Source organism: Sebastes umbrosus, chromosome 24 (genome assembly GCF_015220745.1).
Source record: "Sebastes umbrosus isolate fSebUmb1 chromosome 24, fSebUmb1.pri, whole genome shotgun sequence".
Taxonomy (NCBI): domain Eukaryota; kingdom Metazoa; phylum Chordata; class Actinopteri; order Perciformes; family Sebastidae; genus Sebastes; species Sebastes umbrosus.
This window is the reverse complement of record NC_051292.1, coordinates 9,842,698-9,870,662: the sequence shown is the minus strand read 5'-3', so window position 1 is coordinate 9,870,662 and position 27,965 is coordinate 9,842,698. Positions and strand designations below refer to the sequence as shown.

The 27,965-nt window shown below is 42.8% G+C and overlaps 1 protein-coding gene across 2 annotated transcripts; it reads right to left on the bottom strand.

Moving 5' to 3' along the window:
• Positions 1-87: 87 nt before the first annotated feature.
• LOC119483885 (potassium voltage-gated channel subfamily H member 8-like) lies at positions 88-27,965 on the bottom strand. 2 transcript variants are annotated; one of them, XM_037762357.1, is made up of 15 exons: positions 27,566-27,965; positions 17,991-18,224; positions 17,769-17,900; positions 17,323-17,468; positions 16,497-16,755; positions 15,838-15,995; positions 13,765-13,972; positions 12,556-12,921; positions 12,199-12,398; positions 11,039-11,288; positions 7,287-7,501; positions 2,729-3,003; positions 2,130-2,239; positions 1,937-1,989; positions 88-938 (listed from the first exon to the last, which is right to left on the bottom strand). In XM_037762357.1, the coding sequence occupies exons 1-15, from the start codon at positions 27,639-27,641 to the stop codon at positions 270-272; spliced, it is 3,351 nt and encodes a 1,116-aa protein (XP_037618285.1). In that variant the 5' UTR covers positions 27,642-27,965; the 3' UTR covers positions 88-269. The 2 variants fall into 2 exon arrangements, with proteins under 2 accessions (XP_037618285.1, XP_037618286.1); XM_037762358.1 differs by lacking the exon at positions 27,566-27,965 and adding an exon at positions 18,658-18,814.

The window sequence follows — 27,965 nt, the reverse complement described above, 5'->3', positions numbered from 1 at the left end:
CTCTAATGGAAACCAAAAGCCTGAAACTGTAAAAAAATACATCCAATACTGAATAAAGAGTTTGTTATCCGGTCAATCAAATCCGAATGAAACTGTAAAACAAACTATTTTATTATCAGATCTGCATACAGCTAGTGCTCATGATCGTACTTTATGATAGTATGTACATTTTTAACTCACATGCCAAACTTTGGACAAACGTTTGTCATGCAGTAAGTTGTGCGGCATGCTTTGTCTGTCAGTCCCCGTGTGTCCTCCTCCTCCTCCGTTCACACCGACGGCTGTCCTTCGTTGATGAAGCTGAGCTGGGCGGTGTGCTCCCCCCATTCCACCTGGTTCAGGAGGGCTTCTCGGGGTCGTGAGGTCATGCCGGAGGGCTGGAAGAGGGGCCGGAGCTGAGGCTGGGAGACGGAGTGGGGATGAGACCGGGGTATGAAGTGGGATAAGAGCGGGAGACGGGACTGAGGCTGCTCGCCGTCAGGTCCTGATAAGTCTACCAAAAGGGGGGTGATGGATGACGGGTGGCTTGATGAAGAAACGGAGAGGATGGAGGAGGAGGAGGAGGGATGTGGCACCACTGTGTGCTCGTGGGGAGAGCTGTTGAGTGACGGAGGAGCTGAGCAGTGACACACTGGGGGATAACGGGAGGTGATGGGTGCACACTGAAAGGGATCTCCTTGTAACGCCTCGGCCACGCTCGGCTGAGGAGAGGACGGTTCAGGCACCAGGATGGATGGAGGGCTCCGTTCGCCCGGATAGTCCACAGGTGCATGTTGGGTCAGAGCTGGAGAGCAGCTGTGTGATGACACGCTGGGAGGCGGAGTCATGGCGCTGGGTACCAGCAGCGAGGAGGGGTTATGGAAGAGGGGCTTGAGAAGACGCGTCAAGTCCTGCAGCTCCTGACTGACGGCGGTCACCTGGCGGGAAAGGACGCTCATCTGGAGGGACGGGAGTCAGAGGGAAGAGAGAAGGTTAGCGTGATAATAGGTGATACTTAGATACAACAGTTTAGATGGAGCTAAATTAATCCTTAAACATATGATTTAACCTGATTACATTTACGACCTGGTATTAATATGTGTCCGATTTCAGCCCTTTGCCTGGAAGGGCTGAGAGGAAGGCTGCATTACGCACAGGCTTGCAGCCAGGCACTGCCGGAGAAGAGGCGGTGCGTAATGTGCGGACACATCAGCCTCAAAATGCCGCTGTTTAGAGGGAGAGGGCCAGCGAATGTGACTCACACACACACAGAGGGATGAGGAGAGGAGACGCTGAGCACAAACAGAGCAGTGGCGGTCACAGTGATCTCTCTGCACAGCTACACTTGTGTTGAATGTGGTCACAATGCATCCCTGACCACCTTTGAGGTTGTTTGGCCGATTGGATTACAATCCGTCCTCAATGCGTTTTGGGTGCATTTACACCTGTACTTTCATGTGGTCAGGCGCTATCTGATTGCAATCAGATCTCCTAAAACACATTTTAATGACAGGTGTAAATGGGGTCCATGTTGCTTGGTTTTCCATAACAACACACGTGGAGGGGTTACAGCCTAACGTGATTTGCTTCTGAGAGCGAGGTCTGTTGATATCTACACTGACAGCAAAGTACATCATTCAATTCATGAGTAAGCCTCATTTAAACAGTGGAGGGATCACTGGCATTACACTAAACCTAAACAACAGTTCAATAACTTGCGAGTTAACTGACAAATAAATATGTAATGGCATTTAATAAACTTTTTTTGTCATTTCTAATCAACAATATTACAGTTTTTTTCCATAGAAAAAATAAAACAAATTAAATTAAATTAAATTAAAATTAAATTAAATTAAATAATAAAATATAACAAATATACAAATAATAATAAAAAATAATTTAAAATATATATATTAATAATAAAAAAATGAAATCTATTTCTATGGATGAGTATTACCTCATGCTTTAGCTTAGCGATAGTCTGCATGGTGTCATCCTCGTCACGCGCCCCTGTGAACAGAAATACACACATGCGTAAATATACACATATACATGTAAGTAAGGACTTAAACAGCTGATTGATAGTTAAGAATAGATTACAGACTCTCTACAGACCGTCCAGTGTGATATATGTATGTGTCTGTGTTAACCTGAGGCAGCTGAGTCAGGGCTGGGTAGGAAACTCTGGGTTGCGCTGGGAGAAAAATCAAACTTCTGGGCTGAACCGCTCTGGTTGTCTGCCTCGATCCCGTCCACAAACCTGAGGAGTTGCACACAAGACAATGAGAAGGGACAGTATGGGAATAAAGAGAAGACTTTAATATCCAAATGGCTTTTCCTTGTTAAAGACAAGATCCCACACATCTCTTGTGACTTTTACATTATTCATAAACACAAACTCGACATGGTTTAATCGCCAAAAAAGAAGTGATATACGTAATACTCTGATGGATGCTTCACATGGGCAGATTTAAGTAATCAAGATTTCTAAACCACTCTAATGCAGCTCAATTTCCTTTTTTGAAATCCGGCACAGTGACACCATTCATGCTTGTGTGCACTCTCACACAGCCGTACCAAAATAAACAGACTCGTCCAGCCGAAGCGTCTGCTGCCACCTCTCCGGGGACTCCGAATGCAAACGAGCCTGTTTGTGTTTATGAATAATGTCACAAGTCAAATCCCCACACTGCAGCTGAATGAACAAGCTGAACACACAGTCAATAAAATCAATGAAATGGCTCCTCACCGAGGGCTGAGGTCCGGCTGCAGGCAGCTGAAGCTCACCACGGGGATCTGCAGGCTGGTGGGCCGGATGTGATCGCTCGCCGCTCTGAAGGCCCTCGGCGGCAGCAGCGGGGAGCGCAGAGGGGAGCGCAGGGGGGAGCGCAGGCCTCGGCCCAGCCGGCCCAGAGGAGGCAGCTTGGGGAGAGGCGAGTGCTCGCCCTCGGACCCTGATCCCTCCTCGTCCTCCTTGATGGATGGAAGCTTCTTCATGATCCCGCCGTTGCTCTCGCATTCAGCCTGAGGAGTGAAACAGAGAACAGTTTAAGTTTATCAGTGTGAAAACACTACATACTTCAAAATCAGCTTTCTTTGACCAGATGGTGGAGCTGCTGAGCCATTGAACGCATCACCGAGGAGTGAACAGTTGCCATTCACAACAGCTGCAAAGCCGCTGAAATCCATTCAGTTTTGTCGTTGCAGCGCTGCAACGGAGATCTCATTCAAAACAAAGCAAACACCATTCACTCCCAAAGACATTCAGCTCTTCTGAAGCTTTTTTTCTATAATCTCAGATGAAAGATTACAGGTGACCTTTGTTTATGATGTGCAAACAGATTTTATCCTTTCAAAGTGAAATCCCCTGCATGTTGTTACTGTAGGCTGGTGGAAGGTTATTGGAGTTATATTTCATGCATTCTTACATACACTGTAATTTAAAGCTGATTAAAACACGTGCAAACAAATCCTATTTTCTCTTTTCCACTCTGTCACCTCCTCCCATCCCCTTCTCTCCCCTTTCTCTCCCCTCTGTTTGTTGTCTCCTCCAGCCTATCTTTGGCTCACGTGCCCCTGCTGGTATTTTTAGATCACCGAGGTTTAATTTTAGCAGTGGTTTTTGCCTGAAGGGAACCAAAGCGGAGAAGCGACTGTTTGGAGTTTCAGTGTGTGTGCAGCACACGTGCCACCCTTGGTATGCAGCATGCCACTATAAGGGCATCAGCCAACTGTGTGTGTGTGTGTGTGTGTGCGGGTGTAAAGAAATGTGTTATGCATATGTGATGGGCCAGCATATCAACAACGCAGCATGTGTGAGGAGCACGTGTGCAAGGACAAACATGCTGGTATGTTGTGTGTTGAGAGCCGCATGTGTGAACGTATGCGTGGCGGCACGTGAATGCAAATGTCGACAGAGGTTCTTCCCCCCGCAGCTTCCTTCTCCTCCTGATGTTTTCTCATCTCCATCTGGTTGTTGTGCTATATTTATCCAGTCAGGGATGACCTGCCCCTTCCCCCACCCCTCTGGCAGAGCTATTTTTAGTCCCACGCCGGGCTCAGTGGAGGATGCACTAATACTGTCGCTGCATATACATAGCCTATATATGTGTGTGTACTGAAGCTTTGTTTAGTTACGATGCTGCACACAGATGGAACTAACTTCTTAATGATCTTAAATGCAACTTTATCCACTTTTTTTCTGTGCCTTCAATTGATTTATTTTCCCTCCTGCTCTTTATTTCCTTTGTTCAATTTGGCTCCAGCATCATATATAACACACAAACCCGATAGGTCATCTCATCTAACTCTTGGCAAGAAAGTAAATAAGCATCTAAAATGTCAAATAATCCCTTTAAGTTTTACAGCGGGCAACAGAACAACCACTTTCACTTCCCCCCCCATCATTTTAATAGATTTTCTTTTGTAATTTTGAGTCGATGGGATCGTATTTTTATGATACTAGCACTGCATTTTTTTTTTTTTTTTAACAAGCTCTTCACACTACCTCGGAGGACTGACTGGAGGAGATGGAGGAGGATAAATTCATGTATGCCAGAAGACCCCATAGATTTATAACAGACTAAAATCACTCCTACTGTACATACGGGATCGATATGTGATAGAGAAACGGTTGGAAGGGGGAAAAGGAGAAAAGCGATGGGGGAAAAAAGGGGGAGGAGCGGTGAGGATGAGAGAGGATTCGAGCAGAAAGTGGAGCAGAGTGGTGATGTTACAGAAATAATATCCACACTGGACAGTCTGACAAGGATTTGTTGCACTGAATGTGGTATTATTCCCAACATGCTCCCAGGGAGGGGATAATATGACAATTGTTGTACTTTCTGATATCTATGTGATCAATTTCTACCTCTGAGAATTTGATTAGAATTCACCCGGCCATATATAATATTACTATTTCCCTTTTTATCAAGGGGACTCATCATTAACTGAAATGAACAAAGCGGACGAGCTACAAGCAGTTCAAGCCTCGTACATCAATCATGTTTTTCCTTAATGAATCATTAAATGCATCTTGTTGATGGTGAAAAGAGCATTATTCCGCTAAAATATACTATAATAATTGACTTGCGTACACATAAACATGCTACCTACTGTTACCATTCTGATCTCATTCCCACAAAGTGCATCTCTGCCAGCCCTTGTGCAGTTAGCAATTCATTTTACTCACTCAGTTTGACCCTCCATCCCTGTACTTTTGATGTGGACATGTCACCCTGAATTATTACCTCTTTTTGTTACAAAAGAAAAAAAGAAATCTTGTTTTTTATGAACGTATTTAGCTTTCTCTAGCTTGGATCACTCTGATGCTACTGTCTGTTATCCATCATTGATCCCTCGTGGGAAATCAATAGAAACTAGTGTAGTGCTTGCAGCTTTTCTCGAGAACCGCTCATCCAAAAAACTTCACACTGCGCTTCCTTCCGTCCTGAGCAATACACCTGCCATGACATAGTTGCATCCCCTATACTATATACACTATATATATATATATATATATATATATATATATCCTCAGTAATACACCCGCCAAGTGTGAAGTCTATAGGACAAACGGTTGTCGTGAAAATCAAAGGACGGACTGACAGAGACTCCTGATGACAACATCCAGCTTTAGTTTTCTTTGTTCACAGAATATATGGGCCATGTTTTTCCGACGCCACTCTACGTTCAGGAAGCTTATTTTGATGCTTCTCTCCGGCAAATCCCAGCTATAATCAAACCCAAATTACACTGTATTGTTGTGGCATTTAAACAGTTTCGCTAAAACCTTCTTGAAAATGGGATTGGAAACGTTTAAAAACGGCCAGTGAGGCTTGACAGCCGCGCTCAAATAAGAGCTGCGCACGTCTTGCTTTATTCCTCTACCCATAAAAATGATCCGCATCCTTTCATTCACTTGCATCAGCTCCCAGTTTCTTCACTCGTTTTTATAGAGATGAGATCAGAAATTGAGTGGAGGAAGACTAAGTGGATTTACAGCCAATCAAATGGGAGCAGGAATCTACATGTTCCCAGACGGACTATATATATGAATTTAATTTATAGGAATTGAACTCCTTCAGCAAAGCTTGGAGGATTTCTAAAGCTCATGTATCCCAGAGGACCATATACTCAAGCCAAGAAGTCAATTATCATTAAAATATGTTTCATGCTGCTATACTGTCTCGTCCCCTGGTATTTCTCTTGGACCTCTAATTAGCCAAGCTTACTCACAGTGAAAACTTAGTTATTCCAGTACATGCTGGTTATTCATGTGTACGCTACAGCTGAGATCCATCTGTAAAGCCCTGGCATCTGAATCGGCCGTGTTTAGCTCCCGTCTTTATCTGCTGGCTGCATCTCAAGCAGAAGCCGCGGCTTCTTTCCTCACTCCCAGTCCAGATGGCTAATCCTTTTCAAGTGCAAAGCGTTCACTCCCGGCATTGCGTAAAAATGGGTGGAGGAGGTCACTGCACAGCTGAGTCTAATCTAAAAAACAGAAGGAGTCTTCTTGCGGATCTCAAACAGTTTTCTTTAAGGCATTTAGAACATGAGATGATTGTACGCGTGTACGTGAACAAAACATCAGTGTTCTCTCCACCCAATCCAGTAAGTTTGTTTTTGTTGCTACTTTTTTCTTGGTATTTGTGTGCTACTTGATGATGGGAGAGGGGGTGCATTTCCATACAGATCTGGATTGGAAGTGAATCTTTGCCCCAAGCAGATGGAGTTCAAGTATCTCAGGGTCTTGGTTCACAACTGAGGGTGATGTAGAGTTAGGATTAGAAGATGTTCGGGACATCTGATCAGGAAGAGATCCTCCAGAACATGCTGGAGGGACTCCGTATCCCATCTGGCCATCTGGGAACATCTATCTATACATCACATCCCCCAGGGAGAAGGATGTCTGGGCTACTTTGCGAAGCCTGCTGTCACTTCGATCCAGACCCAGATAAGTGACGAGAAATGGATGGACTGATGGACAACGCAAAAACTTTTTTGACACCTTATATGTTTGTCCCTGACTTGTTGACTTACACGCCCGATTCGACTGTTATCAGGCCATTAAATGTGCGTTATCGCTCGCTATAAGCATCATATGCCTACTACATTGTAAAAGTGAAAGCGAAACTTAAAAGCAACACGTTCCAACACGCTGTAAAACTGAATGAAACGTTACGTTTTGAACACAAACAAAAACAGCTTCTTTAGGTTTAGGCAACCACACTACGACTTCTTTAGGTTCAGGCACGTTCTAAGCGCGTGCTTAGAGCGATCAGAAAAGCAATCGTCCATTCTCGTACCTCAGTGTTGTGTCCCTCCCGGAGGTTGTACGTGAGATCGTGCTGGATCTCGGTGACGAACTTCTGGGCGTAGTCGGGGTAGAGACAGAGCACCTCGCGGAGGCCTTTGAGGCTGATGTACTGCAGGTCACAGTAGGTCAGGGCCTTCACGCAGGCGTTGGTCTTAATCACTTCCTCCTGGGTCAGACAGTCGGAGCCAATCAGGTCGCCCCGACCTGGAAAGCAGGGATACATACTCTGTGTTACGTCCTTAACCTGGAAGCTGAAATATGAGCCATAATGCATTGTAACCGATGCGTTTTAGGTGACCCATCATGGTGTTTCCTTAACTGACTCCAATAGTTTCTATATTGGTACAGCACAGAGTGCATTATCATGATTATACAATGGAAACTACTGAAAGGAATCATTGTTTGTCTATCTATTTTACTTGATACCTTTTATTTTGCTCATAATGCTTCTGCTCTTTTACCTAATAAGGATTTTAAATGGACTTTTACTTGAATTAGGGTATATTTACATTGCTGTATTAGAACTTTTATTATAGTAAATGATCTTTATACTTCTTCCACCACTGGTTGCAATCCTCCAAAATATTAATCTGCATTACTTTTACTGTAAATTGATCGCTGGCAAGTGGTCATCGTATAAACGAGATAACCCACTCAACCCAATACAGTTATTAAGAATAACCCACACTAGAGCAGAGAGGTTGAATGTGTGGTTAGACTATTTCATATCTGTGTTGTGCAGCAGTATTCATCATGGGATACAGATGGACTGTTGTAGACTACAACAGAAGGTCTGTATTATTGTGTTTTCAGCTTCCTCTCTCTACTTCACTGTCTTCTCCACAGCTGTAAATCCAAAGTGGCAACGCCAAGACAATTTGTGTGTGTGTGTGTGTGTGAAAAGGAGAAACAGGGAGCAGGCAGGAAGAAAATAAAAAATTAAATATGTGTGCACCGAGTGTTTCTATATGCACAAGAGAGAAAGCCAGAGTCTGGATGTCTGTTAGATAAATAATTGTGTGTGTATTCATATATGTGCATGTGGATACACAGCAGGTCTCCTATGCTAATGTCTTCTATAGGCAGCAGTTCAACTTCATTATTCACACCAGTTAGGTCATCAATATAAAAAAGCAGTGTTGCCTATTTGCTCCCAGTGCGTTATAACACGGACCTGAACTGATTCCAGAGCTGTTTGTGAGTCTGTTTGAGTTTCTCTATTCTGTTTCATCCATGTTATGCGGAATGGGAGGAGTGTCGGTGTACGTGTTGTAGGACAAGGCTCTAGAGAGGCTCTTCTTCCTGAGGCAGGTTTTCTGGTTCCAGCTGCTCATTTGGCTCACCTACTGGAGGCGTGTACTAGATTTTGTTAACGTTGCATTGCTTTTTTCTGTTGTTTTGGCTGTGTGTCCACCTATTTATGAGGGTTTGCTGGTATTTTTGTAGGTAACTTGAGTATTATTAGATTATTAATAGGGCTGTCAATCGATTCAAATATTTAATCGCGATTAACTGCATGATTGTCAATAGTTAATCGCGGCTCGAAAAGTCAAACGGCTCATTCTAAGCTAACGGAAAAAAAAAAACGATTCTTATTTTCAGGTGATTATACACTAAAGAAAACATACTTATTATTATATAATATTCAATTTCTGCAAATAGATCCCCCTAATTGTTACACACAGCTCCTTCTACTGTTCCAAGACGGACAAAGTGAGAGACTATCTGATGAACATAGAGGAGTATTAAGCAGTTAAAGAGCCAGATATTTCCCTCAGGAGTTGGTGGAGACCAAAGCCAGAGCTAAAAGTAGAGTAAATATTGGACTTGTAGTCATCAGGAGGCCAAAAATATGGCTCCAAATGAATTATAATGTTGCTCCGTGTCTGCTGGATAAATGTTTGCAAACATGTTAGCCATGACAACTTTATAAGGTGATTATTTGTCAATGTTATCTTCAAAGTTTGTTCCCCTATGTGGCAAAAGAAATCAGATAATGTTGTTTATGGATTTCCTGCTGGGCTTCTGGCTGTTCCCTAAACTGTCCCATCAGTCCCTGGGTCACACTCCATCTTTCACTTGATGGGGTGTGACTTGTTTGCCCACAGGGGTAGATTAATACAGGGATAATTGCAGTTTTGTGGCACTAGGCTGCTCTCTTTCCTCATGTTCCTCTTCATAAAAGCTGTCTGGTTATTAAATGCCGGGTGTCTAATAACTTCCTATAAGCCTTTTTTCTCATCTTCTGCTCATAATGCTGCAACCAGACTCCAAAATAGACCAAAGAGGAGACGTTTTGTAACACTTTCTTCTAACGCATTACTTAAAAAGCTCTTGCTCCAGCACATATTGTGAATTTTATGCCCCCTCTTCACAAACTCAATCTTAAAATCAGTTTTTTATTAAGAACAATCTCTCACCCGATCCATCACCGGAGTCTCTGACATCTCTTTTATCATCCTAGATATGAAACATGAACCTTTCCCAGTAATATATGCATTTCATTCCCACTTTGGAAATCAGCAGGATAACTTGTATGGGGGACTCTGAAGCTTGCTGATTTCCATTACTTACTTTGGGAAGCTTCTTCTTGCTGCACTTGGAAGTAGACGCCGGTTTCTGAGTCACTTTACTGCCGGAATCTAGGAGGGCTTCTGCAGTTTGGAGTCCAAGACAGAGAAGCCCTTCAAGATTCAGGTAGCAAAATGACTCGCTCACACTGCAGGCCAAACAGGAGGCTTGACCCAAACCTATATTTTGGCCATTGATGTACTTACCTGCTTCTTTAACCTGCTTCTGAGCAGCTTTGTCAAAAGAGTTAGTGTGGTAAATGGATGAATGGAGCCAGCCCTGCCATCATATCTCATTGTAGGAATGGGTGCTGTCCGTGGTGCTGAACCTCAGTGGTGTTGGCTATGCGATATGGGGTGTGTTTGGTTGGTATTGCATTATATATTCTGATGTTTCTTACTATCTAATATGTGCATTTTTAATGTCAATATATCAGTCAATGTATCAGCATAAAATAAACATACATAACCTGATAATTTTAAGAAACCACTCTGTGTATTTGATGGCTTGTATTGATAGTTTTGTTTATACTAAAGCAGCTAATTGCCATTTTTGGAGCACAAAAATATATTTTCATTCAATAAAATCCCAAATCTGTTGTAATATAATCTAAATTAAAATGAGGACAATAATATTAAAGAGGACCTATTATGCCTTTTCTCTTTCCTTTAGTGTGTTATATAGTTTTTTGTGCATGCAAAATGTCTACAAAGTTATAAAGCCCAAAGTCCACGCCAAAGAGAGAAACACTGCTCCTGAACTGCCTGAAACGCCTTGTTTGAAGTCCCACCTTTTCTTCTGTAACGTGGTGATGTCACCAAGTAACACATTTGCATAATAGCCGTCTAGTGGCTAGTTTGGTACGCCTTAAAACAAAGCTAGTTAGAGCGGAGCTGGAGTGGAGTCTGAAGAGTTTGATTCAGTTGGCCAATTACAACAGAGTGGGCCAGCTGACCAATCAGAGCAGACTGGGCTTTTCAGGGGGGTCAAACAGAGCGTTTCAGACAGAGGGTGAAAAGAGGTGCTGTAGCAGCGTTTTTTGAACATTAAAAGCATGTAAAAGTGTTCTAGTAGAAACCTAAACTATAAGTATGCACCTGAAAATGAGCATAATAGGTCCTCTTTAAAACATACATTAACACAAAATGTCAGTTGTATTTTGTTCTTTACCCAGAATGGCCAGCACAGTGTTGTCCTTCAGTACTTCCATGGAGCCGGAGCACACGAAATAGATAGCCTGGAGGGCGTCGCCCTGGCGTATGAGGAACTCCCCGGGGGCGCAAAAGGAGGTCTTGATGATGAGGGAGAGGGAGCGCAGACACCCCCTGCTGGCCGACTCAAAGAGCGACAGCTGCAGCAGCTCGTTGTTCAGATGCATGGCGATGTCGGCCCTCAGCTCGTCTGGGAAGTCCTTCAGCAGCTGCGGACGGAATGAGAAAGACACGTTTCTCTACGACTGCAAACTGTGCATGAATCCCTATCTCTCTCTTAGCTGTAGTGGCTTCTTTCCTTTCTGTGTCATCATTTGAATGTGACTGTGTGGGAAGGTGGAGGCAAAATAAAACCTCTCGCTTTCCCACATAGTCACAACCAACTGATACAACCATGACAGTTTCTGGTTGATGTTTATTTTCATTTACTTCATTAAAGCAAATACAACACTATACTATACTATAGAGAGTAATCTTTGCAAGGGAAAGTTGTGGGTTATTACCTTGAAGTATTAGCGTCTGTCCCCAGTCATGTTATCTCTTTAAAAAAGGATTATCTAGATTTAAAGCCATGGTAAAACACACCAAGAGTGAGTTCAGTGTCTATGAGGTCATTAATCCATGAAATTAAGATGAGCTGCCCCCCTCGTGATAGAACCCGAAACAAAACCAAAATCCTCTCAGTCGCTTTGAGCCGTTTCTTTAGTCTGCTCGGAGGACACGTCGCCGGATTTGCACTTTCAATTTTAGAAGCAGTTGATCCCATTGTAACTGACAAGGTCAACCCAAGCCACAGAGGTCATGTACACATCTCTGAAAGTTAAAGGAACAGTGGGACATTTTCCGAAAGAAGCTTGTTTGCCATTAAGAGTGACATGATGCCATCATGTGTTCACATTCTCCTGTGGTAAAGACATTTAATCACTTAAAGGGATAGTTCGGGTGTTTTGAAGTCAGTGTATTATCTACAGTAGATGGCGGTCGGCACGCCCTCTGTTTGGAGACGCTTCACCTTGCCGTCAGACAGCCATTACCGACGGGAAACCCCACTTCAAAACACCAGAACTATCCCTTTATGGACCTTAATCAGTCAGTTTTGAAGCAGTGAGTCCCTCCTACCTCGCTGACGTCAATACCGTTATTGACGGACCACGTCGTCTGGAAACACTCCATCATGCGTTGCTCAAGGGCCTTGGGAAGCCGGTGTACCCGGATGAAGTCTTTCAGGTCCTTGGTGCGGGTGTGGTAGAGGGAGCGGCGCGAGTACATCCTCTGGATGATGGCGGTCACATTACCAAACACCACGGCATGCATTAATGCTGCAGATGAAAGAGACAGAAGCACCAGAGACGCTCATCTCAATAACAGACTTCTGCTGTAGGTCAGTTATGTGGTAACTTTGGTCCAGATTGAAATTTTACACAAGTGAATCCTAATAATGCCATAATATTTAGTTTAGTGTTGTTTTCATCCCACCTCCAATCAGCATGGTGCAGATGGAGAAGATCTTCTCAGAGTCCGTGTTGGCTGAAACGTTGCCGAAGCCCACGCTGGTCAGACTGCTCAGAGCGAAGTACAGCGACGTCACGTAGGAGCTCCTGACGGACGGGCCGCCGCTCAGCGTCGTCCCCGAGCCGTTGGGCGTCCTCGCTCTGGTCCTGCTGCCGTTCCATTGGCCCGAACCCAGCAAACCCGCCATAATCCCCGAGCCGTTCCACTGGCTGTAATTGGTCAGTGTTGATGTCATGGTGCCTTGAGACGAATCGGAGACTCCCAACAGGGAGGTCAGCGGGGACAGGAAGTACGGCGTTCCCAAGCGTTTGGCCAGTTCATGGAGCCAGCCTGGTGGGAGGAGGGGCAGGACACAAGAGTTTGTCAGTTAAATTGTTTGATCCTTCAGACCCAGCACCCACACCGACATTAAATTTGCCAGATGACAGAGTAGGGCATGACAAGACCAGCATGGCAGCCAGGAAGCAAAACAGGAAAATGTTCCATTTTTTAAACAATAATTTATATAAAATAACATTTTTGTTTGTACTGAACATTGCACCCTCTAGGAATCACCGTTTTTCTAATGTGAGCGCTGCTGTCACGAGGAATATAAACACTGCGGTTGACTTGTAGTGTGTAATGGCGAATGGATAGCGTTTATATAGTGCCTTTCAAGCCGACAAAACGCTTTTAAGAGCCTCTCACTCACGCATGAACACACGCTCATTAACCAAGAATAATGGAGCGCTGCCCTGCTCGTCGGAAGCAATTTAGGGTTCAGTGTTTCGCTCAATTACCAACCCCACAATTAATGGGGCGATCCGCTCTTCCACCTGAGCCATAGCTGCCCCCAAGTGTACAAGCGTTCACATGTACATCAGTGGAGGCCTTTCCTGCATATTTCCCCCCCCCTTTAATCTCCTCCTGTCTCATCCCACGCTGCTGATTGAAACAGGATCGCCAGCATCACCTCATGCACCTCACAGTCTTATGTTGTTTGGCACCGCTGAGCGCAGTAGGAGGGGAGACAGATCACCATAATTAGAAGTGTTTTCTCAGCAAAAAGGGCACACGCGCCGCATGCTGAGTGTACACAAGCATACTAAAGTGATACAGATGATCTTGCATCTTTCCAACCATTAAAATCCCTCCATGAAAGTTGCAAAACACACACAACACACAGACACAAACCTACGTCCCAGGAGGCGATGCTATTACTTTCGATCTCGCTGCGTCCGATGAAGTACCAGACGCAGGCCATCCAGTGGCCCAGCAGGGCGAAGGTCGACATGAGCAGGGTGAGGACCACAGCGCTGTACTGGGAGTAGCGATCCAGCTTCTGTAGGAGGCGTAAGAGGCGGAGGAGGCGCACCGTCTTCAGCAGGTGGACCCCGAAGTTCTGGGAGAGAGAGAGAGAGAGGAGGCATGGGTTTGAAGATATGTGTTTAATCTTATAAGTTTCCCATCTGGAGCCAATTTGAAATCACTCATGCACATGTTAATCTTGTAAGTGAGCCGTGTCTGTGGGGGACCGTCCCCGTGAACGATCGCATTCAGGAAAAACATCCAAAAGTTGCTCCACAGATCTGATGGGATTAAAAAAATACTTCAGAACGCCAGATCCAACTCAAGATTCGTTTGCAGCTTTTGCCAGAGAAGCTGTTCAGAGGAAATCACTGCCATTATCGTCCTCGACTGGGAAAATCCCCGTGGTTCTCCTGAAGTAAAAATGACCTCATCAAACATCGTCCCTTTATTGATTTTCCTCCCTCACTTCTGTGTTAACTGAGGATGCAATTCCCTGCTTTTTTCACTTAATTGAAGCAGCTGGATGAAGTGATCCCCACTCAGAGAGGATTTAATTCTCTAGATACCTGGATATGGATCCATTCAGGGAATTTAATTCTGCACAGAATACACAGGAGTATAAAGTATCTGCTTTACTCCAGTTTTAATCACAGACACTAAGGGAAGCACATTCAGCAGTCCAGATAAACCCATTACACCAACATCCAGCTACCTGAAGCCCATACAGCAACATAAAGCTGCAAGCTCATCACATGACCTGTTGTCAAGCGAAAACGTAAAGAAAAAAAAGAACATCATTTTGTTCCCGAGAAACATTTTCCTTGGTCTTATTACAATCTAATCATCTTCACCCTTCAGATTCAGTGATCCAGTATCTATTAAACAGCTAGCAGGCTCTGCACTCAACATCATCTGGCCAATCTACTTGCCTCCACCTGTAATTTGTCATCAGCAAACTCATTTATCTGCTTAATTACGGGTTACTCAATAATGAGTTTCTTGTTGGAGCTTGGACTCTCTTCCCTCGAAGCCACTACGGCAAATAGTGTGAGCCGGATGTCAAGAAAATATAGAACAAAAAGTTAAAGATATAAACAATGGGCCTCATGAAAGAACATTTTCGTATTCTTGTCTTTAACTTTATCTTACTTTTTTCCCTGTACTGCAGGCTCGTACGAGTGTGCCACGTCAGATTCAGGAAACGCTCCTAACTTCAGATAACCGTGTAAATGACCCTATTAGCATAATTAATGCCCCAATGATACCATGTAAGGCAGCACGCCTACTAAAGACGCGCTCTCTTCCAAGGGTCTGATGCGCCTGGTTACACTTCCTGTTGACCTTATTATAAACAGAGACAAATTAACCTTCCACCTGACTCCAATCACGCAGCCGGCAGTACTCAGATGATCAACGTACTACTTATACCCCGACATGTCAGACACTTGTCGCCAGTTTGTTGATTCAACCCAAGTGGTAGACTACTTCGGCCTACTAGTTCTGCTCGTATTTTTGATCCTGTTACTAACGTGTGTTTTTGTTCTATGTGCCTAGGTGCCCTGTCTGCCTGCCTGTTGCAATATCTGCCTGCCTGCCTACGTGGCTTTAACCCCAGCCCCATTTTTTGCTTTGATCAATTCCTCTGCACATTTTTGGCAATGAAGCCTTTTGTTAATTTTTTCATCTGCCTCCTGTGTCTGCATCTGGGTCCGCTTCACTGGTCTTAACAAGCCTGCTGCGCCTCGACGCTTCGAATACCTTCAAATGTGTCTCACTGAAGCTTTGAAACCCAAAACATGGGCTCACATTCGGTACAGCCCTACAATATACAAACCATTAGTGAAAAACATAGGTTTGGATAACAGCATGATTGATCTGATGTTGCTGAACAGAAATGTGCACACATTATATAACAAAACTGTATAGCTGTATGTGTGGACAATGTGTGAGACCCACCACGCTGATGTTGAAGGCGTAGAGCAGGTCAAAGGGCAAGGCGGCGATCAGATCCACAAACAGCCAGGATGTGACGTAGTGGATGCAGATGCAGCGGGCGTCGTACACGACCTGACCCGACGTGCTCACGAAGGTGGTGCGGAAGTTCAGCACGATATCTGGCACACAAAATGAACACGTTACGTCTCGTTTGTTTAGTCCGAACAAATTGGCTGCTGGTTGCAACTTCATATTTACAATAAGATGCAGGTGGTGACAGTATTTAACTTTAACAAGCCTTCCTGTTAGTGGACTTGGTTGTCAGATGGGGAGGCGGCAGGTTGAGATCCACTAGAGAGGAAGTGGAGATTGTTAAGGAGGGTCCATTAGCATACAGCTCTACTGGGTCAGGAGCAGTTGGAGGCAAGGCAGACGGTGGTGCAGCTAACTGGGCCAATTAGAGGAGAAGGAGTGGTGGATTTAGAGCTGGATTATGTAAATTAGGAAGGAGTTGCCCATTAAACTGGTATTAGAAGAAAGTGGAAAAATATATAAGTGGAAAGGAGCCAGGAGGCATGACTGAAAGGACGAAGAGGTGATTCTTATAGTCGATGAATTCCATGGAAACAAGTAGCTAGACATGTAAGAAATGTATACAAATCACGTGAAAGTAGCCTTACCGATGATAAAAAGTATCTCCACCAAGATGTCGCTGACACTCGGAGGGTTGCGTGCCGCCGAGGCGCCGTCCTCTCGTACCTCCGCCGCGGTGAAGCACACGTTATAGGGGACGGTGACGGCGACGTAGAAGGTGGCCAACAAGATGAGCCAATCCCAGCCGGCCTTGAACGCGCCGTAGTGGAGGAGGATTAAACGGGACCTCTGGATGTCCGCCACCTTGTACTCTGGGACCGGGTTCGCATTGGCTCCAAGAACACTCTTGAACACACACAAATATGAATGATATATTAATAATATTAGGGTTGTTTTGTCTATAAATTGCAGCACTGCTACTACTCGTAGTGTAGTATTAATTTAAATAAACAGGTTAGAATTCCAGTAATGACCAAACACAATGTGTCTCTGGTGGTTTAACTGAGCATCAAGTTAACATTAGCTGATGCAAGAGGATGAAACCTGTTAACCGTGATAGCTGATCAGCCGGCCCCACAATGAGTTCAAATGACTAATGAGAGCTTTTAATGCTAATTCTTTCCCTCTGAGGTCCTGGGTCATTAAGATCGCACAGCAAGGACACATTATGTCTCATCTTAGTTGCTTAAATTTACAAGTTTTCATGTAATTGACTTACAAATTAATGTAAGTTGTGTTGCAAATGAAGCCTGGACAAGCAAATTGCTTCTTTCAGCAAATGCAAATCTGATGACGCCGTATAATCCGTATTAACCATGGCATCATTGTAATCAAAAGATTCATCCAGTAATAATTCATATAGCAGGTAAAAACCTAACTAGGACAGAAGGTATATAGGAAAACGTGTCTCACATTGTTGATCTTCAGCTTGCTCTTGGTTTTGTCCTGTTTCTGCAGGTGTCCAGACAGCTGGTAGAGGACGGCCCGGCTGCGGCGGCGCTCCATGTTGAGGCCTGGAGGGCGGCTGATCTGGTGGATCTCCAGGCCGGTTTCCTCATCTGAAAACAAAAACAAACAAAACTAGAGAGACACGGTGGAAGAAACTGACAAATCCGTGGCTCCCAAACTTCTAGAAAAAGTAATTTATTAAACTTTTAATTTGGACAACAGAACAGATGTACATTGTTTTGCTGAAGAAGTAGAATGCGTTATTTATTTGGCGAGTGCTCTCAACCCCCCTCCATAATATCACTGCTGATAGATTTGTGCCCTAGCTGCAAAGCCTCTATTAGATCATTTCATGTGAATTATAGTGGAATTGGAAAATGCCTCACTTTCCTTTTCATGCTTTCTCTCACCAGTGTCAGATTCATTGCCATGGTCCTGGTCCTTATTTTCCGTGATGTCCTTATGTGACACCAGGAACAGAACCACTTCGCTCTTCTCGTTCTTTATGGGCACAATGTCCAGCAGACACCAGAACTTGAAGCCTGTTCAAAGAAAAAGAGAGATATTTCTGACACTGCCAGCATTAAACATGATTAAACTCGACAATATCCTCCAGCCATCCGGGGCCTCACCGCTCTTCTTGTACAGAACGATCTCAGTCTTGAACTCCCGTCGTTCGTCCAGAGCTTTCTGCATCTGCGAGGTGAGGCGGTCGCTGGTCTCGCTGCCGTACAGGAAGTGACACATGCAGCTCTTCTGCATCAGCTCGCCACGGGCGAAGCCGGTCAGTTCGCAGAAGCCATCGGAGCAGTAGACGATGGGATAGAGGGACTGGACCTGGGCGTTCCCCAGGACGAAGTTACTGTCTGGTGGGAGGAAACAGGAAGGTAATAGAGACAAGAGGCAGGAAAAGGGAAACAGAGAAACAGAATAGAGATAGGTGAGGACCACCTTTGGTAATATGCATGCTCGAGATCATGTCAAGCGCATGATCAAGACAGGAAGTAGGATCATTGGGATTGATCAGGTGACTGCAGCACAGCTCTATAGGGACCTTATTCTAAAAAAAAAAAAAGTGTGTGATGTTTTTATATGTTGTTTTTATGAGAGGTGTATATGACCACATGAATTTCCCCTTGTGAGATAATAAAGTTGACCTTTGACCTTTGACCTTTGACCACAAGCATCCATCACTTGTATCAACAGCTTCCTACTACAGCTATGCTAGCATGCTTGTTAGCTACTGCACTTTAAGCACAATGATGATATTTATTGGTATTTAGCAGGTATAATATTTACCTCTCTCTCTCTTCTGTGTTCATTTTGCTTCTTCACTCTGGTACAATTCAGAATGACAGGTATTAAAGTAGTTTTGGCCATGAACCAGGTTTAATGTTGACCTGATGGTGGCGTTGGATGAAAAGTGGTCGTTGCGAAAACTCTCGCGAGACTCTCGAGATGGGGGAAACTCACGCGAGAGTTTCGCAACTTGGGGGTTACCTTCTTCTAGACCGATTTTCTAACTTCTAAACACGACCAGTAAAGAGCAGGTAAAGAGGGACCGCTTCTTCTGCGTAACGTGGTCCACTTTAAAGGTCCCATATCATGCTCATTTTCAGGTTCATACTTGTATTTTATGTTTCTACTAGAACATGTTTACATGCTGTAATGTTAAAAAAAACAACTTTATTTTCCTCATACTGTCTGCCTGAATATATCCTTTTGTCTGAAACGCTCCGTTTTAGTGCATTTCAACGGAATTGCAATGGAATTGCGTTGCTAGGCAACAGCTTGTGTCCATGTTTACTTCCTGTCAGCTGATGTTATTTACATACACTGCAACCAGGAAATAAACTGGGAAACATTTAGAATGTTTATGTTTAAAACAATGTAATGGTCTAAATATTGTATATTTGTGACATCACAAAGAGACAGAAATCCTAAAAGCTTGTTTCAAACGCACAATTTCTGAATTCGTGTTATGTGTATTTCTCCGTATATTGAGCGTTTTGATAGTTTAACAGTATTTATACGCATACATTTATAACTGTGAAATGGTCTAGGTAAACATTCCAAATGTGCCCCAATTTATTTCCTGTTGCAGTGTATGTGAGTGACATAAGCTGACAGGAAGTAAACATGGACCCAAGCTGTTGCCTAGCAACGCTATTCCGTCGAAACGGTCTATAAAAGCAGAGAAGAGCATCAAAGTTGTGATCTAATGTGAATACAGATGTGCAGTGCTGCCAGTTGCCTTTTGTTTTGTTACAACTACAACTCTCATGAGACTTAAACAAACGCTCCCTCAAAGCCTCATGGGAGGTGTAGTTGTTAAATGCAAACAAAACAATAACTATTATTATGATTATTAAGCCAGCAGGATGATCATGTTACAGAGTTGTGAGCTGGAACTTTCAAGACAGCGAACAGTTTTGTTAAATCACGTTCAGGTTACATGCTTTACTCAGCCACGGGGTCATTCCCTACAATTTCACTAAGATGTCATCCTAATTCAAAGAAAACATAATTAAAATTTCATGCACGGCTCTCGTTCATTCTCGCTTTATGTTCGCTTCTGCACTCTGAAAAGGCTTCGGTGTAATTCTGCTCACTTTGAAGAGCTTCTCCTCTAACATGCTTGCTGCTTTTTTCAATGATATTCACTTCATCTTCTCGTCTTCATCTCCCGCTATTGTTCTCTTCAAATAATCTTTTTCTTTTTCTTTGTTCGTCCCCATGCGTCTTCCCCACCTCTCTCTCCGCCTCTCTGCCCTCTTCAACATTTCCGATTATGGGCTACGCAAATAAACTTGTCTTTTCTGTAGGGCTCAAAACATGCCAGATTTAAATTAAAAAGTAATTCCTGCGTGTTCACAACCTCGGGCAATTAAATAAGGAAAAGGCTTATTTTGCAGAGCAGAAACCACTCACATACATATCTATGATGCAGCAGGCGTAAAAGCATGCATGTAAGCACACTGCCTGTTAGTAGATTGCCAGAATGTGATATAAGCAAGAGCTCTGACAAATGGTTCGACAGCCTGATTTATGGGGACAAACTTGAATAATTCATTATGAAACTGAATTAGGTATGATAGGTGACTCACACAGCCGAGGCATTCATTCTACTGAGATCATTAAAGTCCATACATAAATGAATCTGGAAGACTAGAGTGCTCACTTTGAAGAATGTGAGCAATATATGGGGCGAGAGAGCAGGCGGGCGAATGATTGAATGGGAGGGATAGACTATAGAGGGAAAGATGAATTAACCGAAAGAGATGGCACGAAAATGAACCGGGGACAATGAAATTTAATAATTCATGCATTAATAAAGCATGTCCAGCGTAAATGCTCTTGCCGAACATCATCGGAGCGCCACTCAGACAGGACAAATAGTGCACAAGGCTCATGGGAAGTCACACATCCCCTATGAAGCAGCACACAACAAGTTATGAGTCACAATAATACAACGGACAAAATTACTTTCCTGCAACATCTGTTGGGTTTAAAGTGATACATTGTGCAATAAAGAAGGGGAGGAGCTTCAGATTTATACACATTCACACATTGCAGATTGCATTTATACCTCTGAGGCTGAAGTAATCTCATTGGTCAAGGTAAACCTCAGTGGGTGGAGCTTACCAGCCACCAAAGAGTATAGAAGCAAAGAGACGAAACTCTTGGGCTTTTTTGGCAACAGCCGCTGCCGCCATTTTGGACTGAAAACACTTATTATATTTATAATATTTCATTGTTCAACACAGCAATTCTGGTAGAATATGACAACAGAATAGAAATAATTTTGCACTTTTTAGGCGGATGTTTTACTGGCGTCAGTCCAAAATGTCGGACTCGTAGCTTTGCTTCTGGGCACTGATGTTGCAATAGAGCAAACAATTGACTTTCTCTTCTTGGCAATATACGTTCTTTGAGCTAACTTGCAAACAGTGTTGCCAGCTCGGCGATTTTGTTGCTAAATTTAGCGACTTTTCGGACCCTCTTAGTAAATTTATTTCTAAAAAGTGACCACCGACAAATTTAGCAAGTTATCCACATAAGGGGAAAAAGCAAGAAATGTAAATTGTAATTAATTCCCATGCATGTCGCTCAGAGTATCCTAATTACAGTTCACTTTAGCAAATTTTGGAGTTACTTTCATTGGAAAAGAGTTGACAACACTGCTTGCAAATGACAGTAATAGTATTAAAAAAATACATTTTGGGAAATACATGCATGCTTATTCATTTTCTTGCTGAGAATTAGACGATAATATCGATACCACTCTCATGTCTGTAGGTCAATATGTCAGAATCAACAGAAATGACCACTAACAGTTACATTGTCCATTTTGTACATGGTAAAGTTTATCAAAATTGTATCTGTAGTTTGGGATTTATCCTATAATTATTATTACTGTCAATGTGTACTTTTTTTTTTATCTTATTTGAATCTTTTATATATTTTTTTTATTCTTTTCTTTTTTTTTTTTATCTAATTCAACTTTTATTCTTTATCCTTTTTGCATCGGCAATGGGTGAGGGTTGGGTGGGAGGGAGCGTTGGGGGAAAAATACCAAAATATGGATTTACATTTATGCTCTATTTGTATGTTTCTGTACATCTGACTTTACTCCCAATAAATTATTAAGGTAAAAAAAAATGCCATAATCACGTTTTGTGCAGCTGCTTTTTGATGCTCAGCGCCAAATGTGCCAGCATGAGAACAACGGACCACAGTGGGACTTGAGATGCAACAAGTGTGAGGCTGTTACTCATATATATACACCCAGATGGATTTGTAGTGACAACAGCAGCAGCGGTGTGAGGCAGTAGTGGAGGGCGGCTGTCTGCAGTTCTCAACATAAGAGTGATGCAGCCGGAGATTTTGAAGAGTGTGACAGAGTATAATAGGATTTTTTTGAATCATGGCTCCCAGTAAAAAAAAATAAAAAATAGGCCTGTACTTTTGAGATGATTAACTGGTGGAATAGAGGAATATATAAATATTTAAGAGCAGTGAGCACATTTTGCATAAAAACAAGGGGTAGTGCTTTAATATGAGGCAAGCTTTTACTGGCCCTCTTACATTGAAGCTTTCAGAGGAATGTTTAAATAAAGGAACAAAGCTCATGTTGTTGAAGATGCTATTCCAAAAAAATCACGCTGCCATCCATCACTCTTCTATGAATGCTTTCCAAAGCATTTCGGAGCCTGGCTGCAAGTATTTTCTCCCATTCAGCAACACAAGATTGTGTTGGATGGGATTGAGGTCAGGTCTCTGAGCAGGCCAGTCAACTTCTTCCGCACCAAAACCATTTCTTTATGGACCTGGCTTTGTGCACTTGGCCTTGTCATGTTGATGCAGGAAAACAACTAGCTTGTTTCACTTCATTGTGATCCATGTTCGCTGATTTCTCTGTAGGAGGGGGGCTTCTTTTGTTTGCTATTGCCCTAACAAGTCAGCAGCCAGTGACTCATCTGTTTGTCATTTTCAGTCGACACAGAAGCTGAGTAATATGCTGATTTATTTATTCAAGTCAAACTGTACAGGTGTGACAATCTCATCCACGCATCTGTCACTCTTTGTTGCCATTTTAGTTGTTGTTGTGGAGAATAATGAATATTATTAATTACAATGTACAAAACTGATGTGAAGGATTACATCATCATTGAGCGGATGCAACACCAAGATTCTTTGCACCTGGATGTCTGCACTGTTTGCAAGGTTACAGTGTTCAGCATAAATAGTGGTCAGCCCCACACTTATACATGAATATTGTCCCCCAAGGACGTGATCTGGTTTCAGAGAAACAGACCCTGTGCTCCGTCATTTTCCTTCTGCACTGGCTTGTTCTTATTTTCCTTTTGTTGTGCTCATTTTCTGCACATTCCCCCAGGCACTATACAGGCCTGTCACATCCACACTACAGTCCAGGTGTAATAACATGCGAGCTGAAACTACAAAACTACTCAGTCTCAGCTCCTGAGCAACTTAGGGAACCCCGATAAACCCTGATTGCTGATAACACGGACAGCGACAGCCCGCCACAATACATTCACCATCGTGGACAAAATAAGCCAAACACACACATACCACACAGGGTTGTTTAGAGCAGTGGTTCCCAACCTGGGGTCCAAAATATCACAGGGGGTGCACCAGAATTTGTCTGCTCTCTAACATTTTGATACATCACTTTGCAATTAAATTCATTTTATTATTATTTTGTATTACTATTACATAATAAGGAAAAAACATATGACAAATTTTCAAAGTAAGAGTCCGTGCCAAAGAAAAGAAATCTGCCGAACAATAAGGAGATGAACACTGACGGCTAGATGGTTCCTGCGTGCAGGGTTATTTGTTAAACCATGCTCTCTGGTGTGTTTCTTAAACCTGAACTGAAAACACATTTTCAGTCCGCATTAGCTTCAAAACTTTACAGCCCACAGCTTTGTGCCAGAAGTCCCCCGACAGAAACACATAAATCTGTCACTCTGAAGTCAGTCCTCTGTCTCATTCACTCATTTTTAGAAACTATCTCTTACTGGAGAATGAAGACGTGTCCAAGCACAAATTAAAACTAGCATGACCAACAAATAATATACATTTTTAATAGGTATTTGGTTGTTTTTTTGCATTTTGCGGGCTAATTAATTGTTAATAAATGATTCTGGACAACATTTCATAGCAATCCCTCCAACAGTATTTCAGTCTGGACAATGTTGACCGACCAACATTACCATCCCAACGTGATTAATTAAAATCTGTAAGCTTTGTTCTTATAAATATGTATGTATTGAGAATATCTCTGGGTTTAAAAAAGGGCTTCCAACTGAAGCTTTCTACTGCAATGTCAAAAAAATAAATAAAAAAACACCGGAGAGATTTCCCTGGAGTCTCCCCGGTTATCATGCTGCATTAATGTTGTATGGCAAAGATGGAAGATCCCAGCTTCAGACCTGAAAATACTTTTTCTGCTCAGCTGGTTTTCAGCACTTGAGAACTCAGTCACAACGGGCGTGTTTGGTATTCTCTTATTAAGTGTGCAGAGTGACAAATAAAACAAAGGTTCGGTCACAGTGAGACTCGAAGTGCCGCACTCGATGCTTCAGACTTGGCATTTCTCAGCCTGCACTGTTTTTCCTGCTATTGCTTTGAGTCATTAGTGTGATGATTTATTATGGCATCACCAGTCCATTTCGCTTGCTGTGTTTTACTCTTTTTTATCTAAACTACAACAAACTAAAACCCCATGACGTGCACACACTTTCTTTTCAGCGCCCCATTGACAGCTATATAGTTATTTGGTTTGGAGAAGCTCCTCATTAAAATTCACCCACTGTGTTTTTTTAACCACGTGCCTGCCAGAGGTTAGGAGCAAGGATGTGATCATGAATTACAACAAGAGCATCTTCATTTTCTCACACTAAACACAAGGAAGTGCTGGTCGTTCATCTCTTTATACGCAGCAAGTGATTCATTCATTCACTGTAGATGGATTGTGAGTTACAGACAAACAAGCATGAGCGATTTATGTGGTAATGTTTAATCTTTAATTCATTAAAGAGGACCGATTATGCTTTTGTGCTTTTTCCCTTTCCTTTATTATAGGAATGGGTGCTGTCCGTGGTGCTGAACCTCAGTGGTGTCGGCTATGTGATATGGGTTGTGTTTGGTATGTATTGCATTACATGTTCTTTTGTTTTAATTATCCAATATGTGCATTTTTAATGTTAATATATAAGGCAATATATCAGCATAAACTTAAATATATATCTTGATCATTTTAAGAAACCACTGTATGTTTTTGATAGCTGGTATTGATAGTTTTAAAGCAGCTAATTGCCATTTTTGGAGCAAAATGTTTCAATTTTCATTCAAAAAAAATCTTAAATATGTAATAATCCAAATTAAAATGAGGCCAATAATATTAAAGAGGACCTATTATGCTTTTTCTCTTTCCTTTAGTGTGTTATATAGTTTTTTGTGCATGTAAAAGGTCTGCAAAGTTACAAAGCCCAAAGTCCACGCCAAAGGGAGAAACACTGCTCCTGAACTACCTGAAATGCCTCGTTTGAATCCCGTCTTTTTGTTCTGTAACGTGATGATGTCACCAAGTCACATTTTCATAATGCCTTTGAATTGTATATAGTTTGGCGCACCCTCAAACAAAGCTAGTTAGAGCGGAGCTGGAGCGGAGTCCGAAGAGTATGATTTGGTTGACCAATCACAACAGAGTGGGCCAGCTGACCAATCAGAGCAGACTGGGCTTTTCAAGGGGAGGAGCTCAAACAAAGCGTTTCAGACAGAGGGTGAAAGGAGGTGCTGCACCACAACCGGTAAGAGAAAAATAAAGCGTTTTTTTCAACAATAAAGCATGTAAACATGTTCTAGTAGAAACCAAAAATACATTTATGCACCTGAAAATGAGTGCAATAGGGCTACCTTAATATCCTTCTTTAACTGCTGTGATCTGTGTCCAATTGAACCTCAGATTCAAGAGGGGTAATGTGTTTTCAATCCTGGTTGTGGAACAGTGAACCAGCTCTTTACACTTGCAATGCACTTGATACACACTGGAGAGCTTGTGGGAGTTTGCCAATCCAGTGTGCTTTGTGGACCGTGTCCCTTGGGGGATCTTGAAGGGGATGCTCCAGGAATATAGAGTATTTCTATTATTTTGTGTAGCAAAAGGAGAAAAAATCTTTTGGTTGAACCCCTGCTCAACCAAAACAGTCCTGATGGATCACTGAAGCTACTGCAGGAAGTGATCAGATACGGGGAACTGCAATCTGTTCCGCTCTCAGATTAGAGCAGAGCTGATCACTGTTGACACCAAATGAAATTGAATTAATGCTATCTCGTGAAACATTCAGAGGACACACAGGACACGTCAAATACATACCTAATGCTTCTGAAATCTACACACAAAAGACTGCAGACAGATCCCGCTCTGATTCCTCATACAGTATATTCTTCATCCACATATTCTGCCTGTTAGTTTGCACCTTCGGGACTGTGTTACGCAACCGTGTTAAGCTATGATGACTGCAGTTTGCATATTGATTGACAGTTGATTTCTCTGTAGGTTTACATGGGCTGAATGCAAAGACTGATATGTAGGGGGGTTTGCAATGAACTGTGTGTGAATACTAATTACAGTATAGGTTGTCTGGTCAACTGTCACAGTGCCGTCACAGACAATCATGTCAGAGATTTTTAAAATAGTTCAGGAATGGATCGACGTTGTCTTTGGTAGCTGATGTAACAGTTTGAAATGTTTCATTCATATAGAGCCAGTTTTAAATAGAAAAAAATGACTTTCAGTACTGGCTGGATTTTCAGTGGTGTTTCAATTGGTTTAATTTAATTTATGTTTTGGGAACCACTGAAGCGCGGGGTCATCTGACATGATGAGGGCCTAATTTCAGGACCTTCATTACTAAATTTGTGCGGGGTCAATATGGGTCAGGCTACTAATTTAGGCCCCTAGTTAATCCAGCTATGGCAAGTCCACATTGAATGCAACCTTTTTGTATTTATTGACAGTTGCAAACTCAAATAAATGCATTTGAATGGTGATTGATACACTGACTCATTAACACAAAGTAGTCTTTGCTACATTGCTATTGCTCAAATGCTGCACTTTACTGTCTTTTGATTGTTTTTATTATCCTTTTAATTTTTTTCTTTTAACTTATGCTTTTATTTTATTTTTTTTTCGTTTTTATCTTATGCACTTTGTGCTCTTTTATCTTGCTTTTATATATGTAAAGAATTGCCTTTGTGTATGAAATGTGCTATATAAATAAACTTGCCTTGCCTTGCCATTGCACAGTGTATTGGCATTGAGGTATAGGATCAGATATATTGAGGATAAATTAGCATAAATAATCTGACTTTACACCATCTGCATTTTTGTGCACAAAAGTATGAAGGACCAGTATTTATAGTAATTCATCTGTACACTGGGAGCTCAGGTATGGTGCTTCATGAATTCTTAATATGTTAAACAGTCTGTGCTGCTTTCATTCATCCTAATTCCTTCATCAGGCAGACTATATCAGCATGTCTCCAAGTGTCCTAAATCCTCTTTACTTTGCAGGTCTTTTGAGGACTTTGTATTTTTGTATTAGTGAACACTTCAGATTACATTTGAACCATCCATTGCGCACCTTGAAATGAAGGGATTAAATGTACTCACGGGTTCCATCGAAGCGAGTAGCGATGGTATCCAGGAAGGTGTTCTGAGGCGCGATCAGACCTCTCATCACGGGCATCCGAGAGCGGGTCGAGCCGCGTCTCTCGGGGCGTCTCTCCGAGGAGCCCTGGCTCTCTCCGGCCGCATCTCCGGTCACGAAGCCCGGCAGGAACCTGGACGACGTCCCCGGCGCTCCTCCTAACCCCTGGAGGAGGGCGCCGAGGCGAGACACCCGGGACTCCACGGTCCAAAGATGACCAGCGACCACCGAGCTGGTGATCCGAGAGGAGGAGAGCTGGAGGCTGGAGGCTGGAGGAGGAGAGGATGGAGGGATGGAGGGACCACGGAGAGGATGGTCACATTTACGCACGGGTGTGCTGCAATGCAATCCCCCTCTTCCACC

Coding starts and splice junctions, on each gene's coding strand:
- LOC119483885 (XM_037762357.1), bottom strand. CDS start 27,641: ATGCCCGTGATGAGAGGTCTGATCGCGCCTCAGAACACCTTCCTGGAT. Junction 18,225..27,565: donor TACTCGCTTCGATGGAACCC/GTGAGTACATTT, acceptor TCCTCCCACCAG/ACAGTAACTTCGTCCTGGGG. Junction 17,901..17,990: donor CGTTCTGTACAAGAAGAGCG/GTGAGGCCCCGG, acceptor TTCTTTGAACAG/GCTTCAAGTTCTGGTGTCTG.